The 18367-nt window shown below is 44.0% G+C and overlaps 1 protein-coding gene across 11 annotated transcripts in view; it reads left to right on the plus strand.

The window, feature by feature from the left end:
• Positions 1-18367, plus strand: part of FGGY (FGGY carbohydrate kinase domain containing) — a 146236-nt gene that overhangs the window by 74556 nt on the left and 53313 nt on the right. For all 11 annotated transcript variants that reach the window (XR_011698629.1, XR_011698630.1, XR_011698631.1 and 8 more), the window contains one exon: positions 15787-15894. Coding sequence is in view for 8 of the 11 variants with exons in the window: in XM_071565052.1 (XP_071421153.1) it covers positions 15787-15894 (108 nt within the window). In the remaining 3 variants the exon portion in view is untranslated. The remainder of the gene's footprint in view (positions 1-15786; positions 15895-18367) is intronic.

Consider the following 18367-nt stretch of genomic DNA (forward strand, 5'->3'; position numbering starts at 1 on the left):
ATGTCCTGGTGACAGGGAGAATGGGACGTTCCTATTCCGTGTGTGCCTGTGCAGAGACATCAAAGGTTGCACCCCAGTGCTCTCCTGGGAATGAACCTGTCCAGGGAGTGTGTGAGAGCAATTTAATCTCTGCTGTACATAAACTAGATAAAGCTTAGTAACATTCCCAGAAAACTGTCCCTTCAACTCTCCTTCCCTTTTGTGAACGGGTCCTTTGAGTTCAAAGACTCAAAGAATAGATGTGGACAGAGGGAATGCTTTGGAATGCTCTGCTTGGAGACTCCATGGAGGCTGTTATTCCAGAGGTGTCTCACTGGCATCAGTGAAAACACTTGCTTTGAACATTCCAACACTTTGGTTTGCTGTGTGTCACAGAGCCAAGGATTAGGTGTCAGATTTAGCATATTGAGCCTTTAGAACACTTGCCCAGAGGAGCTGTGGCTGTCCCATCCCTGGAAATGTCCAAGGCCAGGTTGGATGGGGCTTGGAGCACCCTGGGCTAGTAGAAGGTGTCCCTGCCTGTAGCAGGGGATGAGGATGAGCTTAAATCTCCCTTCCAGCCCAAATCACTCCAGGATTCCATGATTTTATGATTCTTTCTGCAGTGTCTTCTCTTTGGTGGTCTTGGGGTTCTTTGCAACAGTGAAGGGCTGGGACAGTAAGAATGTTCTTTCAGTTTTATTAGATGGGAGACTGAGGCACTTTGTATGTTTATAATTATTATTCCTTTAATTACTACCTTTACAAACTGCCCTATCCATTGCTTTGGGAGTGTGTGACATCTGAGCTGGAAATTTTGGCTTGTGTGTGTGTATTCCCCTTGTGTTCTGAAGTGACAGCATTTGCTCACCACAGACAAGAGGATGTTGCACTGTATGATAAACAGAGTGGAAACCAGAGATCTGTTCTCTGCCCTCCTTGGATTTTCTGTTCTTTTTGATATAAGCATAATGGGTATAAAGCCTTAAGTTGGGCTTTTTCCAGGAGTGCTGACAGGGCTCTTCTCCTGTTCCTCACTCCTTTCCCCATGTTTTGGCATAGAAAGACTGAGCAAGACAGACTGAGCTTCTCACATACTTATGTTGACACTACAAAGATTTATCTGGTCTGGCTGTTGGAAGTCTTGGCTGCCTAATTTGGGCCTCTCTGCTCAGAGCAGTGTGGGATTGAAGGTTACCTGTCACTAGATCTAGCCCTTGCACCTTTATTTCCCAACTGTAGCAGCTCTGTATTTTAATAGGGTTTGGAGGATTTTGCTTCTTCTGTTGTAGGAAGGAGTTGTATTCTGGATTATGAGATTCTGTGAAATTTGTCTTCATTATTGTTCACACAACAGCATCACTCCATTGTAGGAGACAGGACAAAGCAGCTTAACTTGGATTTGGTGGTGGTGTATCAATATTCCCATTTTTGTTCAGGCAAGTCCAGCAGCAGCAACAGCCCTTCACTGTAACACAAGATTTTTGGTTTTCCTTTTCTGTGTTCCTCAAAGTGATGAGATCTGGCAGGTCCAAACTCATCAGGGCAGCAGAAAACCAAACCTGATCACTCCTCTCTAGGCCCAGAACGATGTATTAGCCTGAAGCCCAAAGTCCTGAGCAAACCCCAGTGTCCTCCTGGAGGGTTCTGTTCCAAGGGGAGCTGCAGAGGGGGTTTTTCTCAGATCACAGCCATGTATATTTATAATGAATGGCCTTTCCAGATCCCTTGTCTGTCTTGGTTTTGTGAGTACACATGAATTTATTGAACAGCCTGCTTGCTCTGTGTGTCTAGATCTGGTGAACAAAAAGGACTCCATTTTATACTCATTCTCTTACAATAACTATAAAATAATAACTAAAATATAAATGAAATCGGGTATGGTAAGGGATATTCTTGATCTTCTGTTTGGTTGTTTCTTGCTCCTTCTCTTACAATAACTATAAAATAATAACTGAAATATAAGTGAAATTAGGTAAGGGATATTCTTGGTCTTCTGTTTGGTTGTTTCTTACTCCTTCTCTTACAATAACTATAAAATAATAACTAAAATATAAGTGAAATTAGGTAAGGGATATTCTTGGTCTTCTGTTTGGTTGTTTCTTACCCCTTCTCTTACAATAACTATAAAATAATAACTAAAATATAAGTGAAATTAGGTAAGGGATATTCTTGGTCTTCTGTTTGGTTGTTTCTCGGTCTAGAAACAATGAAATGGAATTTTCAAGGGAATACAATAATGGTATGAAAACCAACAGTTTTCTGTTAGATTTAATTTTTTTGAATTAACCTTATTTGCATTGAGGACTGTGAAAATTTGGGTGAAAATCCCAGATATTGTTTGGTGAGCTGGTTTGCTGGGTGAGTGTCAGATCATTACCTGTCCTGAGGTTACCCACCTGCAATAAAGCACCACCCTGAAGCTGAGCACAGACTTCCTTCTGCTGGAGGCTGTTAAGGGCTCCACGGGCCAAGTGGGTACAGATACAATGGTGTTGACTCTTCCTAACAGCACCAGTTCACATTTCATCAATATTTGGGCATTAGGCCTTCTCCCAAGGCTTTTATAACCCCATTTCCAATTGTGTTTGTTGTCTCATGACTCAGGATTTCTTCCTCCAAGTTGCTCGTTGCTGTTCCAGCTGTGCATGGGGGAACATCTTGGATGGGCCAGGTTTTATTGGGGAGAAACTGAATCTCTGCTCATGTAACCACTCTGGGAGCAAACTGGGGAGAAGCCTCAAGTGCAGCTTCTCTCCCAGTGTCAGCCTGTGCTGAGTTCATTGTTTACAGCCTGAGGTCCCCCCTCACTGTTTACTCTGTCCTTGGGAGTTTGTCTCAATAAGTAAGGGCTGAATAAACACCGGGGAAGGTTCTCAGGGTTTACCCATTTAGTTATTCAAATGTTTAAAATACTGTGTGAACACATATCCCACATAATGTAAATCTGCTTCCAAGCTCAGGGGGATTGCAGGAGATTTATTGAACCTCCAGGTGATACTATTGTTGGTAGTGGCCTTCAGTGATACAGCAGGAACACTTAGTGAAAAGGGAAAATAAATCTCTAAAATGAATTGTATTATGTAATAAATAAATAAGAAGGTCCTTAAGGGACATGGGAAGGGCACCCAGAGTAGATAAATACAACAGACCTCACCTGAAAAGAGTTTGCTTTCCCTTGGTATTTCCCACTGAGTGCAGTAAGGACTGCAGGTTTGGAAGAATAATTCTGCCCCCCAACATAATCAGTTTAGGGGTAATACCTGTGTGCAAAACCCCCTTGAATTTCCTGTTTAAATGCCACCCCTGAGATTCTTTCCCACAGCTTGTGTCTTCCTACAGCTCACAATTCTGCCTTTGGGAAAAGGTCAGTGCTGGAAAGCCCTTCTGGAGCCCCTTTGGCCTGTGCTGGCCCACCGTGTCCCACTGTGCTTTTCCAGCCACAGGGACAAGGGCTGAGCCTCCCTTGGACTGCACAGTTTGGAGGGAAGTCTTGGTGGGGGTTTCTTCAGTCTGGTTTGGAGGGGGAGTTTGTTTTGGTATTTGTGACCCAGCAGTTCCATGAGTTCCCAGGCTGGGATTGGGTCTCACCAGTCTCCTGAAATGGGATAGTGCAGCAAAAATAAAAATCCCAAGGCCTCACTGGTATCTGAGGTGTGTTTGCTTAGGAACCAGCACTGAAGTTGAAGAGCTGTGAGCAAAAGGAATAACTCTGGGACACTTGGAAAATCCAAGTGTTCATGTAAGACTTACACTGATCTGCAAGTTGTTATTGTAGTGAATTTATTCCCTGATACACAAATGGAGAAAATAATGTACCTTTCAGTCCAAGGAGGCTCAGCCCTTGTCCCTGTGGCTGGAAAAGCACAGTGGGACACGCTGGGCCAGCACAGGACAGAGGGGCTCCAGAAGGGCTTTCCAGCACTGACCTTTCCTGGAGCTTTCCTTGAGATGTGGCTGATGTTCCTGAGCATGGGTTTTGTTTGCAGTCACAGTCACTTGAAGGCTTCACTGTGTGAAAGTAAGAGCAGAAATTTGCTTGAACCTCATCTCTCTGGAGGCTGGGAGGGCATTTTGGGGAGGAATTACTGTATGTTTGCTGTGCCCCTGTGATCTGTCCTAAGCCCACTGTTAACAGCAGGTCAGTGGGCTGTATAGATCTTTGGGGTTTAATTTTATTTTTTAAACATGAGACGAGTTAGTTCATCTTGTGATGAGCTTTAAGGGATTTAACCCACCATAGCAGCAAATTGTAGTGTTCTAAAGCACATATTTAAACCAGCCTGCAGTTAGTTGTCTGTGCTGGAAGATTTATGACCTTCACATAAACTGGCATTTTGTGACACTGAGAATCTATCAGTGGAGGAGAAGTAAAAATAAATAAATGGGTGGTTTGAGGCCCTGTGTCCCCTGTGAGCTGTTGCTGTGAGAGGCACAGAGGGAGCAGCAGCTCAGCAAGGACAAGCTGAAGCCACGGTGTAACCAGACAACCCCTCAGTCCATTTATCAAAACACTTGGAGCTCCCATTTCAAGGAAGGCGACGCAGTAAATATGAGCAAAAAAGAAAGGTTAATCTGTATTTCTGTATCCAGACATTTCACTGAATAAAACAATAAAATAAATCAGGACTGTTGGTGCTTGAGTGCTTTGCAAAAACCATCTGAATCCATCACAAATGTGGGCACTTTTTTTTTCTGGTTTGGAACTTGAAAACAACAGATGAAAGGTCTTTTTTTACCAAGTTATGTAAGAAACCTTGACCTTTGGGAATACAAAGAAAAGGATGATCTGCTACTGTGTGTCTGTTTTGTACTTTGCCAAGCTGAAACATAAATATGCTTAGTGCTAATGGATTCTGATAGAAAGCAGAAGTAAATGTATGTGAACGTTCAAGCCTGAAACAGTCCAAATTCATTGAGTGTAAGGGTTTTGTTTCAAAGCCCCTTTGTTTTGGTCAGGGTCCCTGGTAAGACATCTGAAGTCTTTGCAGCTCTTATTTAGACAGAGGGAAATGGTGGACATTGAATGAGTCTGGAATAATTTCCCCAGAATTCATTCCTGTTTAACCTCTTCCAGAGCTGAAACTCTCAGGTTGTCCCAGGCTGAGTTCCAGGTTTGCTTCATGGGATAAATACAGGAGGTCACCTCACCCACAGGGGATACAAATGGAACAGGGGGCAGGTTTTCTGTTCAGGACACCAGGATTGTTCTTTTCTGTGTCCAGGGAGAGCAAACCCAGGGACAGTTCCAGAGGCAGATGCTGTGCTTGGACTTCTCTCTGCTCCTTTTGTGACCTCCTGTCTTATAAGTGTCTCTGAAGAGTCTGACACTACTTTCCAGACCCTCCTGGCCTCTCCTTGCCCCAATACAGAAGCTGTTTGACCCACCTGCTCCAGCCCCTCTCTGGGAACAGTTCCCTGTTCTCTGCTCCACTGTCTCAACCATCTGGCAGTGCCTCATAAACCCCTTCATTCTACAAAGCAAACAGCATCACTTTTCTACAAAGAAAACAAGTAAACCTATCTCTGACATCTTTTAGTTTATGATATTTTTTAGCAGATCATCTGTTGATCCCAAGCAGCCTCCCCAGCCCAGTCTTGGGGGTATTTTTCTGCCATCTGGGTAATTTCCAATAAGGATGGATCTTATTGCTCACGTTTTTTTGTTCACTGGTTTCAGTTCTACCTCAGCAGCATTCAGGACTTGCCTCTCTATGCCAGGAGCCTCAGGATGCAGCTTTCCAAGGTGGCAGAGCTCCCTGAGCCCGGGTTGCTGCTGAGCTCCATCACGTGCGAGGTCCGTGCCCCTGATTCATGGATACGACTCAGGGGGTTTAATGCTCCGGGGGTGGATCCTGCCCACAGGAATGGAAACCTGAGAGTCTGCTGCCCACAGTGGGTCAGCAAAGTCATCACTCATGGTCAGCAGATCACTGGCAGAACATCTTGTGGAAGGTGGAGATGTTTGTGTCTATTCCCCAACAGTGATTTTTATAATTGCCCTCTCTAATTGTTCACCTCCCAGTGGCCTGGCAGGGAGGTTATTTTATGCTCCTGATACAGGTGTCATTAAGCCATTCTCCTCTTCTGGCTTGTGCTTTTAAGTGGCCAACTCCCAACCACTCCTGTTCCATCCCATCTTCCACCTTTTGCACTCAGCAGCCAAATGGCAGCAAAGAGCTGGGGCAGGACTCGAGGAACACGTTGCTCAGACGTGGCCCTCTGGGTGAGGATAAGGACAGGTGGGTCACACAGAGCCCTTCCTTGCACCTTTGCTCCCTGGTGCCTCACCTGCTTTCAGGCAGAGGGTCATGGATCACATGTCTGTGATTATCTCTAACCCTCCTCACAACTCCTTTGTAGCAAGGAGAGAGATTATGAAAATTGTTATAGTGTCTTTGACCAAAAAGTACAGCTGGGAGAAGGTTTGGTGGGAAGGAGCTACAAGGCCATCTCTGGGAGCCCTGTGGGAGTTTGGTGGCTGCTGTTGTACATGGTTTGGGTTTCTGCACCCTTTCTGGACTGGAGCAGCCACTCTTTGATCTCTCCTTGTGAGGAGAAAGTTAATTGGGAAGGTTTAATGCTGCCCTAAGTGCAGCAAACCAAAGAATTCCTTACCAGGGAGTTTCCTGGCCTTGGTGAGGTAGGCAAAATAGAGTGAAAATAAAATATATGCTCACCATATTTGATTTAATCATGCCTGAGGTTTTCTTCTCTCTGTCTGTCTGTCTCTCATTTTACTGAAATCTTTTCCTGGCTGAAAAGGAAATCTGTAAAAATACATTTTTTGGCAGAGAACTGATATTTTATTAACATCTCATCTTTTAAAAATAGAAAATAATAAGCAAAAAAAAACCCCAAAGAGCACCTTGCTTCTAATATAATTTAAAAATTTTCCTGTTTTTATTTTTTATTTTGAAATTTGGAGTTTTGAGTGCAAAGGGAGGAATTCAGAAGTTTCCAGTGGGAGAGTTGGGTGCCAGTCTTGCACTCTATTTTCCCTTAGGGAAAATGGCAGGATTTTATAATGTAAAAAATATTGTTCTATCTAAAACAAGCATCAGTTGTCCAGCTTTGCTGGTAAATGCTTGAAGCTGATCCCACTGCAAGCTCCCTTCCTAAGGCCAGTATTAGGGAAAAAGGAAAAGCAGAATGCAACTTCCAACTGGTTTTAGTGGCAGAGCTCCAGCAAAGCTGCTCCACAAGTGCAGCCTGTGAGCTCTTCTTGCATTCCCTGCTCTTGCCAAGGGCCTGACCTGTTTCATGTTTAAAATGCAGCTGAGTAAAATAGGGCTGTCTCTTTGCTAAATTTGATTTTGTTATTGTTGTAGTTGTCGGTTTTTAACTGTTTTAAGATCCAGCATCCTCTGGGTGAAAGGGGGAACCCCCAAACCCTCACTGCCTTATACATTCTGCTGGTGGGTTTGTTTTAAAGCTGTAAATGTTTGAGTATGTGGTCTTCTTCCTTGGTGAGAAGCATGTCTAGTCAAGTCATTCTTCTTCTCTTCCTTCTCTTCCTCTTCCTTCTCCTTTTTTTCTCTTCCTTCTCCTTTTTTTTTTCTTCCTTCTCCTCCTTTTTTTCTCTCCCTCCTCCTCCTTCTCTCCCTCCTCTTCTTCCTCCTTCTCCTTCTCTCCCTCTTTCTCCTTCTCTCCCTCTTTCTCCTTCTCTCCCTCTTTCTCCTTCTCTCCCTCTTTCTCCTCCTCTCCCTCTTTCTCCTTCTCTCCCTCCTCCTCCTTTTCTTCCTTCCACCTTCTTCTCTTCTCTTCTTCTCTTGAGCTGCTGGTCTGTATGAATTTCCCCTTACACCAATAAATATAAACTAAACACAACCTGAATAACTAATATTATTGTGAGTTAACCTATTCTTTTATTAAAAATCATAAGGTTTAAACACTTTTCAAATACCTTTCCTTATTTAGCCTTGAATAAAAATCTCACCATGCAAATGTTTAATAACCTGAGTGAAGTTTTACTCAAATTACTTCTTGTTAGATAGGAAGCCAGGTTGTGCAGGATGTAGTCCCAACACATAACTCACCTACAGTATTTTCAGAGATGGAGCAATGAGGTTGCCCTGGGAGTGTGGTTTCCTTAGTGGGTATTAATCACATACTTTGTTTGGTCTCTAGTTCATAGACCAGTTAATGTTTTATGGAGAATTTAGAAAATTAGAAATAGTTCTGTGTGTGTGTCATTCACATTTCGCTGCCCTTCTCACAGGGGTGAGTCTTTGCAATAAGAGGGCATAAAAGTCCCTAAGAACCCATTTGTGTCCCCTGGTTTTTGGTTGTACTGGGAGTTTTGTCTGGGAAATAACTAATGCAGGGATTGAACTGGGATATGAGCCCAAATCATCATTAGAAGTTTCAGATCCAAGTCTGCACTTGGTACATCCTCTCTGTATGTTTCCAATTCTGGTTATTTTTACTTCAGCCTCTTACCGTGGTTGTGACTGGTTTGATTTTTGTCAGACAAGTTTGTGATGTTACCACTTACAAAGTGAGCAGGAAAAATAAAAAGATCTTTGTTTCAGTGTTGTCCCCCAACTTCTCTGAGATGAGCTGCACTGACCCTTGCTGGGCTGGGATGTGCTGGAACCTGCAGAGCCACCAAGGGAACACAGGGACACAAAGCCAGCACAGCAGGAGCCACCTTGGGCAAGAAATAATACTGAAGATGTTTCTGCTTCAGCTTCCCTCCCCCAGGCCACTCTCTGGCCATAAGTTCATGCTCTGGGCATTCTGTTGTGTGATGGTTTCTGGTTTGGATCTCCCTTTCACAGAATCACAGAATGGATGGGGTTGGGAAAGACCTCCGAGATCATCATGTCCAACCCTTGGGCCAACTCCAGTCCCTTTACCAGATCATGGCACTCAGTGCCACGGCCAAGCTCAGGTTAAAAACCTCCAGGGATGTGGAATCCACCCCCTCTCTGGGCAGCCCATTCCAATCCCTGAGCACTCTCTCTGCAAAGAATTTTTTTCTCATCTCCAACTTCAATTTCCCCTGGCAGAGCTTGAGCCTGTGCCCCCTTGTCCTATTGCTGAGTGCCTGGGAGAAGAGACCAACCTGTCTGCCTTTGCCCACCTTGCCTGGCTCCACAATCTTATCTTGTAGTATCTTGTGCTGCAGAAACGTTGCCAGATGGCTTTGAGTGTTGTGTTGTTGTTGTTGTAGCACAACCTTGAGGGACATCGTTGGAGAATTTTGTTCTGCTTCGATTGGTTCTGTTGCCATTCTCAGAACTAAATGAGACTCCCTGAGGTTTAATAACTCCCCAGCTCTCTGTGGCCTTGGCCATAAGCAATGGGGTGCATGTTCAGCAAGGCACTTGTGAGAGTATTTTGTGTCACATAACCCATAATTCTTCAGCTGGATGTAACCAGGTTACCAAACCCACCCGTGGGTGGGTGTGCTGAGGCAGAACCCCACAGTCCATGTCCTCTCTCTGTGTTGTTGTCACTCAAGCAAATTCCATCCTTCCAGTGGGATAAACTGAGCTCTGTGCAAACATTTCTGTGGCCTGGTTTTAATATCATTGCAGAGTAAATCTGTCACCGTGGCTGGCTCAGGGGGTGCCACCCTGCCAGGTGGGGCAGAGCTGGGGGACTCTGCCATAGCAAACCCGTGATGCCAGGGGACCTGAGCTGAAAACACAGGCAAATACATTGCTGGTACTGGATGACCTGTAGGAATTGGAATATTACTAGATTTTAATTTCCTTTGTGTTCTGAAGTGCATTTCTTGTGTTCCAAGAGCTTATTTTTTGAAGTGTGTTTTGCATCAGGGTAAAGCTGGGATGTTGTTATGTGTTTATATGTAGTTATTGCTAATAATATACACATTAAAAGCTGACTGTATGCACCATGGGTTTAACTTTGAGAATTGCCTTCAGAGCTATGGGGGAGCTTTGTTTTAAACCCATTTAGTGCTTGAGAAATAATGCCAGGATGGCAATTTTAGAGTAGGCATCAGTTCTCTGCAAACACAATTTCATGCCCCAACCCCACCCCGTTAATATAAATGCCACCAGCAAGTGCTGTTATTAAATCACACATTCAGTAGCTATTGCTATGACCTAACTTTGAACCAGAAACCTAAAAATGAAACATTCTTGGGTTTCCCTTTGAATTCTCTCTCTCTTTTTTTTTTTCAAGAATCTCTTTCATTCTTTGTCAGAGAGTTGGGGTCGAGGAGCTGTATAAGACCCATCTGTCAGCAGAAGCAAAATGATACAGTTTTCTTAATACAGGATTTTCTGCCTCGATGTGAAGCCCCTGACCCGAATAAATGTCAGTATTCTCAACCCACAGTCAGGCAGAAACTTTGAAAGTTAAAAATCAGCAGAGAAGTTAATGAAAGTATTTGACTTGTCACTGATCAAAGTGCTGAACTGTAAAGGGCATTTATTAGTTGGTGACTGATCCGGTGCTTTCCCTTGTTTCTCTCCCTGCTCTCCATTAATGTCTTGGATCTTTTCTTCATACCTGTCTCAGCCTAACAAAAGCAGCTGTTATTCTGCATTTCTGGCTATAGGAGCTGATAAGTGAGGTGATTTTCAAACAGATTTTCTGACTTAGCTTCTCCTTAGCAAAGGGCTGCTCTGGAAAGTTGTGACAGTAGAGTGAAGGTTTGATTTTGCTTTCATGTGAGTGAGTGTAAGTCAAGAAGAGCTCCACAGAAATGTGATTACTGCAAGTAAACAGAGAATCTGACAGTGATACCAGAATGCTGCCAGATCTTTTCTGTATTGGAAAGCAGAAATGCAAATGGCCCAAGATGGGTATACCAAGTGTACCTTAATATAAAGATTTACCTTTCAGGTAACAGCCAAATTCTCAGTCTGTTCCTGAAGCAGTTTGTGCAAACCTACACCAGCAACAGATGGTGTCAGCTGAGGAAGAAAACTCTGCTGAAATCCAGGATGCCCCAAACCTGCTCTCACCAGCACGGGCTGGTTTATTTTATCCTGTCTCTGATTGCCGTAACATTTCCATGAAACTGAGGAGGAAACCCAAGCAAGTGCCTGAGCATTATGGCTGGTGTGGCCAAGCAAAGCCAAGGGAAATAAATCTCCCACTGCCACTTGCTCCTTTTAAGGGATGGCTGGATGCCTGGGAGATGCTCCTCTGGGAAGGTCTGGGTTCTGTCCTGTCCTGGGACCAAGTGACAGTCCTGAAAGCTGACCTGGCTTTGGAGGAAGGCACTGCCTGCCCTGATTCACCCCCAGGAGCTCTGACTGAGCCCAGCCTGCCTTTTTCCACACAGACTTTTATAATACAAATGAACTTTTTTGCCTCTTTTTGTTTTAAAGGGAGAGACGAGTGGGAAGGACTAAAATAAATTAAGTACATTACAGATCTCATATTAGTGCCATTTAAGCAGGTCCTCTCATACTTTAGCTTGGTTCTATAGAGGTTTATATATTTTAAAGCCATTTTTCATTGCTCTGGGCTGCCAGATGTCCTGCTGATACCTTGTGATCTGAGGTGGTTTGACACTGATTTTCCTAGGGTTCAAATCTGCTCTGTAACTCATCCAAATGATCTATTCATAACAAAAAGTGCCTTCTGGCACTTGCAGCACAGCTGAGTATCATTAAACTGAATTCATCTTTTCATTTGTTTCTGATTGCTCTATAATGTTTACATATCTTACATATTAGTATGATCTTTTATAAAGCACACGTTGAGGTTAAACCCTCCCAGACAGAACTTTATTCCCCTCCTTCTCCCTTCCAGAAGGTGTTGAACTCTCCCTTCAAACGAGCAGGAATCTTGGAATGCTGAGTGCTCATTTCACCTGGAATGGTGGGGCTGAGGAAGTGGGAACGTGTGTGTTGGGGAGACATGGGAAAATGGCATTTCCTTGCACAAGAGGATTCTTCCCCATGTGCAGGTAGAGCAGCTGTGAGGTGGGATTGCATGGCTGGGTGTGATCCTTGGGGATAATCCCCACATGTCGGGGCAGCAGCCTCTGTGTGAACACCATCAACTGGAATATTTATAGATGTGTCTCATGACTCAAAGTGTGAGCAGGTTCAGCTTCTCATCCCCCACCCTCCAGCTCCTGCTGCTCTGCTGTGCTGAGATCATTCTCAGGTCTAGCAGAGGAAATCCTCTCTGTGTTTCAGTTTCACTCTGTGTAAAAGATAACAAACATGAATATGGCTCATAGTGCCAGTGTGTCACAGGAGGAATTTCGGTTAAATGCGAGGCAGAAAATCTGAGGCTCCCTTTGAATTCATATTTTAACTCCCATGGAAGGATGACATCTCTTATTTGCTTTCAAAATAAAAATCAATTGCCCATAAATCTAAAACACATGTTGTTTTTCTACTAAAAAGATTAAGGATTTTCTTAAGCTCATTAAAGGAAAAAAAATAATGACACTGATCCTCCTATATCACCATGAGAATGTCTGAAGGCAGCTGAAAGCTACAAAAGAGACGTGGTATTACTGTAACCAAAATAGCCCTGAACTGGCAAACTGAGCTTTTCTTCTGGGCTCTGTGGCAAACTTTGCACTATTTCTCCAGCCTTACACTCCTGTCTAGTCATGTGTTTTGGTGGGATGTACTCAAACAGAATTTGGACCTTTTGTTACGAAAATACAAATGCCAGCTGCTGCATGGCTTGAAAGACTTAATCACTGTCCAAATATTTGAAGGAGGGGAAATGGAAACCATTTGCTGTTCCTTATGCACAGAGCTACAGAAGGATGTTCTCCCTGGTGCTTCTCAAAGACTCTGTGTCTGTTTGGGGGAGAATGTTATTCCCCTTTTTCTCACTCCCCCAGTGCATCAAGACCCAGAGTGTGCAAAATGTACATTAAACCTCTTAAGTGAGAGGGGGGAAAAGGAGATCTGGTGGTGCCCCATCACCAAATAAAGCCTGATAGCCAAGGTTCTTTATCCCACTTAGAAGATCCCACAGCAGCAAACCTGATACCCCACTGGCTTTATCCATCACTGTGGCAATTCCCAACTCCCTCATTTGCTCTGTTCACATGTGGAAAGTTTGCAGGAATGGTACAGATGGAACTTCAGGAGGAAGATGATAGGAAGGTCTCAGTGGAGTTTGAGAAGAGCCAGCATGGAAATATCCTGTCCTGGCAAATTGCTGTGGGAGTCCAAAGGACTAGGCCAGAAGTTCTGGCTGCAGGGAGAGTTTGAGCTTTGAATGAATCTCAACCTTTTGGTGTTACCAGACATATGGGACAATTTGGTGAATTGTGGACTGATAGAAGGAGGTGTGGGCTTTGTTTTGTATTTTATAAACTATTTTATCCTTCTTGACTGTCCCCTGATTTCATAAAGCATCTTTATGCCCTCAGTGTTCTTTGGCTATTTATTTTTTCAGACTACACAGCAGCTGGAATTGAACTTGATCCATGTGGTGTAACCAGATTTTTTCCTTCAGCAGACTACAGAACACTGCAAAGTTTGCTGCATCAAAAATATTCTGAGATAAGTCTTCAAACCCCAGGCTCCTCCTGCCCCAAATGTTCCTTGTCACCTGCAGAGCCTCGTGCTGTGTCCACAGCCATAGGATGGGAACGAGATGAGGTTTTTGGGTCCTCCCCACACCTCCAGCACCAGTTTGGAGCAGATACTGATGGTAATTTTGACCACATGGTGTGTTCTCAGTAAGGTCAGAGATGTGGAGTAGGTCTAAGAATCAGCTTATTTTAGGATTTGCTTTTTCTTGCACTTCATTTTGTTGTTGAAATGGTAAAAGAAGCCTTGCCCCATGGAGGTGATGAAAACTCAAAGCTGTATTAATTTGTAGTTTTAGGAGCAAACAAAACAAAACCAAATGTCTTTGCAGTGGTTTTGACGTAGCTTTGGCCACTTGGAGTCATAAAAGCCTTTGCAAATCCAGCGCAGCAATTCTTGCTCTTTAATGGGATCAGCCAGCCAAGATCTGCACAGACACACAGACATGTGCACACACATCTTGAGGGAGAGAAGTCGGGGCTTTAGGGCTGACAAGGGAGAGCTGAGCAAGATTCCTGTGCTTGTCACATCCCTTCCTGAGAGGGACCACCATTCCTTGACACTGTGCTGATGTATTTTGAGAAACAAATTTCTGTTGTTTTGTTTTCCTGCCGAACTTCATGACAAGAATCAGCTGTACTGTGAGTTTATGGCTGGAGCAGACCATTGTTTGTGCAGAAACCTCCCTGCTGCTGTATTTCTAAGCATGTGTGAGGCACAAATGCCAGGAAACTGCATCTTGGAGCATCTTGGCTCTTTGCTAGCAAAAACCATCTTTAAAGTTTGGCCTGTATAAATATAGGGAGAATGTTCATCGTGGTTAACAGGAACAGGCATCGATTTTTAGTTACTCCTCCAAACTGTTCTGACATGAAATGCAGGTCCTGTTGGATCAATAGCAAACCTTAAGCACCTTTCAATGGCTCTGAAATTTTGCTAATGAAGAGCAAGGTCTGAATATATAAAAAAAGACGTCCCATTGACTAAGACTGCTCTTTTGTGCTGTTCCAGCATTGGAAACGTTCAGACTTGTTTTGTTAAGGAATTAATCCTCTTATTTCCTTCTCTGGGAGCAGTTCCCATCTTCTGGAAAACAACAGTTGCAGATTTAGGCACCCATTAACATGATGGGGCTGGTGGGAAGTGCACAGTGTGCTGGTGTGGGACTGCACTGCTGTTCTCTCTTCCCACTGGAATCCTGGCTACATGGAAGAGAGGACCTGAATCCTGCTTCCAAGAGAAGCAGGTAGCCTGGCAGGGGATGATGACCTGTCTTCTGCAGCTGCCCTTGGAAGAATTCTGTTCAACCACTGGGGAATGCACAACCAGTCTGTGGAGCAAGAATAGAACACAAATTGCTCTGTCCCATTCCCACTGTGTGCTGGGCCCTGCTGGACTGCACAGTGTTACCTCCTCAGGCATCCTGCTGAACCAGAGTGAGAGTCTGTGTGGTCTCCTGAAAGTGAAACAGCTTTAAAAGAGGAAGGACAAAGCCCTTCACCCTTATAAACGTGATTTGCATCTTCTGAAGCAGAGAAAGGAACTGAACCACAATCTCCCACATCCTGAGTGGTGTAACCACTGGAGCCCTGTGTGGGGCAGCTCTCACTGCACACAGGGGGGGCATCTGTGGGCAAAGGGACCTGTTCTCTCCGCAGGCCAGTGCTCAGATACCTGCCTTGCTCTGCCTTCACAGTGCAGCGAGGGCAGGAGTGGGGGGTGTGAAGCTGAGCCTGAGGAAGGGGCAGGATCTGACCCTTACCCAGGCAGTGGTTCCTGTTGGCCAAACCCAGCACATGCCCCTTTGCCCAGCCCTGGTTTGCAGCTCCCACCCAAGGCACCCAACTCTCCTGGCAGCTCTGTGGGAGCCCTGGAGCCTGAAGTTCCACTGCCAGCAGGTCCTGGGGACATCACTGCCCTCTGGCAGCAGGATTCCCTCCTGATTCCCAGCTCTGCAAACACCCATCACCAACCACACAGTCAACAGAGTGTTGAATTTGACTGTTCATTCCAATTGAGGCAGTTTCCCTCTCCCTGTAAAATACAGCTCCTATTCCTGAAAGTTCTTCCTTTCTGCTTGGCCAGGCAGAAGCTGCAGCTGGGACAATGATGCAAGTTGAGGACTTGTTTCTCCACATCCTCCCTGGGGTAAATCTCTACCTGTGGATCTCCACTCCTGCTGGTAACTCCCAGTGGAGGAGCAGGAATTGTTTCAGTCTTGAACTCCCATGGCTGCCAATCATTGCTTGTGAAGTCCCTGCTTTGTGGAGCAGTTTGATTCACCAGAACTTTCTTTTGCTTTTTACAGGTCAGTGAAAAGCCCATTTTTGTGCCTGGTGTTTGGGGACCGTATTTCTCTGCAATGGTGCCTGGACTGTGGCTGAATGAGGGAGGCCAAAGTGCTACAGGAAAACTGGTAGGTGTTTGGGGGCACACAGAGTCCAGGAGGGGAGGTCTGGCATCACGGCTGCCATCTGGGGTCACTGCACTGCCAGCTCTGCCTGAAGCACCTCTGCAAGGTCAGGGGAGATCCCTGAAAGCAATTAACAATCACCTGATTGTTGTGTCCCTTCCAAGCTGTTAATTAGCATATGGATAAGGGATTAATTATGGGGCACGTCTTCCTTTTATGTGGTGATGATTATTGTTATCTTACAGGCAAATGGGCTTCATTCTTTACTTTAGCAGAGATAAATTTGGAGATAAAGAAAATGACACATATTGTGTTACACAGATCACTTGTGCTCATTCACGGGCGTAAGTGAAAGATGTTTTGAATGGACAGATAGTAAGATAGAAACATGTCATCCTGTCACCTCAATGCTTTCCCTGCATACAAAGAGTCTTAACTCTATTAGGTTAGTCTAATTTACCAATAAAAATGAAAGCCAAGCTGGATTCACTAAAAAGGGAATTTTCTCATTTGCAGAAAGGCAATCAGGACTAAACCACTGATATCACATGTAAAGAAGGGCTAGATGTGGGTAACACTCTTTAGGCTTGAGTCCAAAAGTGCCACCAAGACCTCAGGTCAAGATTGGGCTGGGACAAAAAGTCTCTTTTATAGGTAGCAGTTACCTCTTTTATAGGTAACTGCTACAACCAGAAGTAAAACTAAATTATATGTATGTATATAAAACACATTACATACATAAAATAATAAATAGATGCTCATACCAGTACCACTTTAAAAGGAAAAATGGCAAATCTTTTGTGTTTCTTTTCTAAAACACTTTAGAGAGGGAAGTCTCCCACGTGCTTAATCCAAAGCAGGTAAATACTCTTAGATAAGCTCCAAAGAGGATACAGCAAGTCAGTGTTTTCCTCAGCTGGCTCAGGGAGGTTCCACACTTCAAATGTCCAGGGACAGTTTGGGCATTTCAAAAAGATGATTTAAAAAATCATTTTAGTTCTTGTACCAGAGAATGAGACATTCCTGAACCATTAAAGAAATTGCTGGAAAAAATGCACAGTTTTGTTGGGACCCCTAACAAAAGTCAGCTTGAAGAGGTGTCAGCAATATTAAGGAAATTGTGTTATTAAAACACTCTCAGAGTATCTGATGTGCTTTTCTTGAGGTTGTGTGGACAGAAAACACACAGGGAGGACACAGGGCATGTGCTCTGTGTGGAGGGTGCAGTTCATTCATTCTCTCTGTCATCCTAAAGCTGAAGATTTTTAAGATCCTGCTTTCTCCTTAAGTTTTCTGTAAACAAACCAAACCAAGGACATATTTTGCATTCTTTTCATTGCTTGATCAATGCCCCCAAGGTGAATTATTTTCATAAAATTTGAAGTCTATTCAACTCCTCAAAAGTAGAATTACACACTTCCCTTTAGAAGGCTCTAATTAATTTTTTCTTTGATACAGCTGCAAAAGAAATCTGTTTGAATACTGATTCAGATAGAGTCAAAATGAAGGATTAGGAAGTCCTCTTGTCTTGAATTAAGGGCATTTAACCATCTCCCTTCCTAACTCCTGCACCAGTTTTCTGTAGAAGTGTTTTCCCAGCACACACACACACATATGTGATGTTTATTTATAGATTTATTTCTGAGTTTATGAGCTGCCTCTCTGTTCTGGGGGGATTATGCAAGACTCAGAATTCAGGCCTGAGCTTTGTTTCTCATGCAGACACATGTTTGGGTTGTGTCTGATGCCAATCTCAGGGAGAACAGGCATTATTTTCATTGCTCTGCTCAGATGTGTTTGCTTCATTATATGTTCTCCTGCACTGGGTCAGGACTAGTCTCATGCTGTTAAAAATTAAATCCTGCTGTGATTTTCTGCCCACAGGTATTGCCAAAAGTACTCAGTGCTCTTGAGCAGCTCTAGTTTTTTACCTCCTTAGCTTTTCCTGTCACCTCTGATGGGATATTACCAAGAGGCCACAAAACATGCTGAATTATTGTCTTAAAAGCCCACATTATTCTACCTGATACTTTGTTTTGTGAGTAATGGTAACCACTGTGGACTGAAAGGACAAGCTGATTTATAAATTCAGTGTAAGACAGAGCTTATATTGATCTCCTTTTATAGCAGTAATTGCCTCTCAGGGTATACATTTTGTTTCCTGCAATGGATGTATGAAGGATCCATCAGGATGACAACACACCTCGTGCTTTATTGCAACAGTGTGATGCAGGAGGATGTGGGGATCTGGGCCAAGAAGATGCTCCTGGTAGAATTCCAATGAGGATTTGCATGCAGGAGAATGGGAGAGAGCAGAGAACATGCTGTCAGGTGGTGGTGGAGACAGGAAGAGCATCATCCTTTCACCTTGCTGTCCTACTGAGGAGCTGCACACTTGGCATTTTCATAGAATCATAGAATGGATTGGGTTGGAAAAGACCTCCGAGATCATCAAGTCCAACCCTTGGTCCAACTC

Source organism: Pithys albifrons, chromosome 10 (assembly GCF_047495875.1).
Source record: "Pithys albifrons albifrons isolate INPA30051 chromosome 10, PitAlb_v1, whole genome shotgun sequence".
Lineage (NCBI taxonomy): Eukaryota > Metazoa > Chordata > Aves > Passeriformes > Thamnophilidae > Pithys > Pithys albifrons.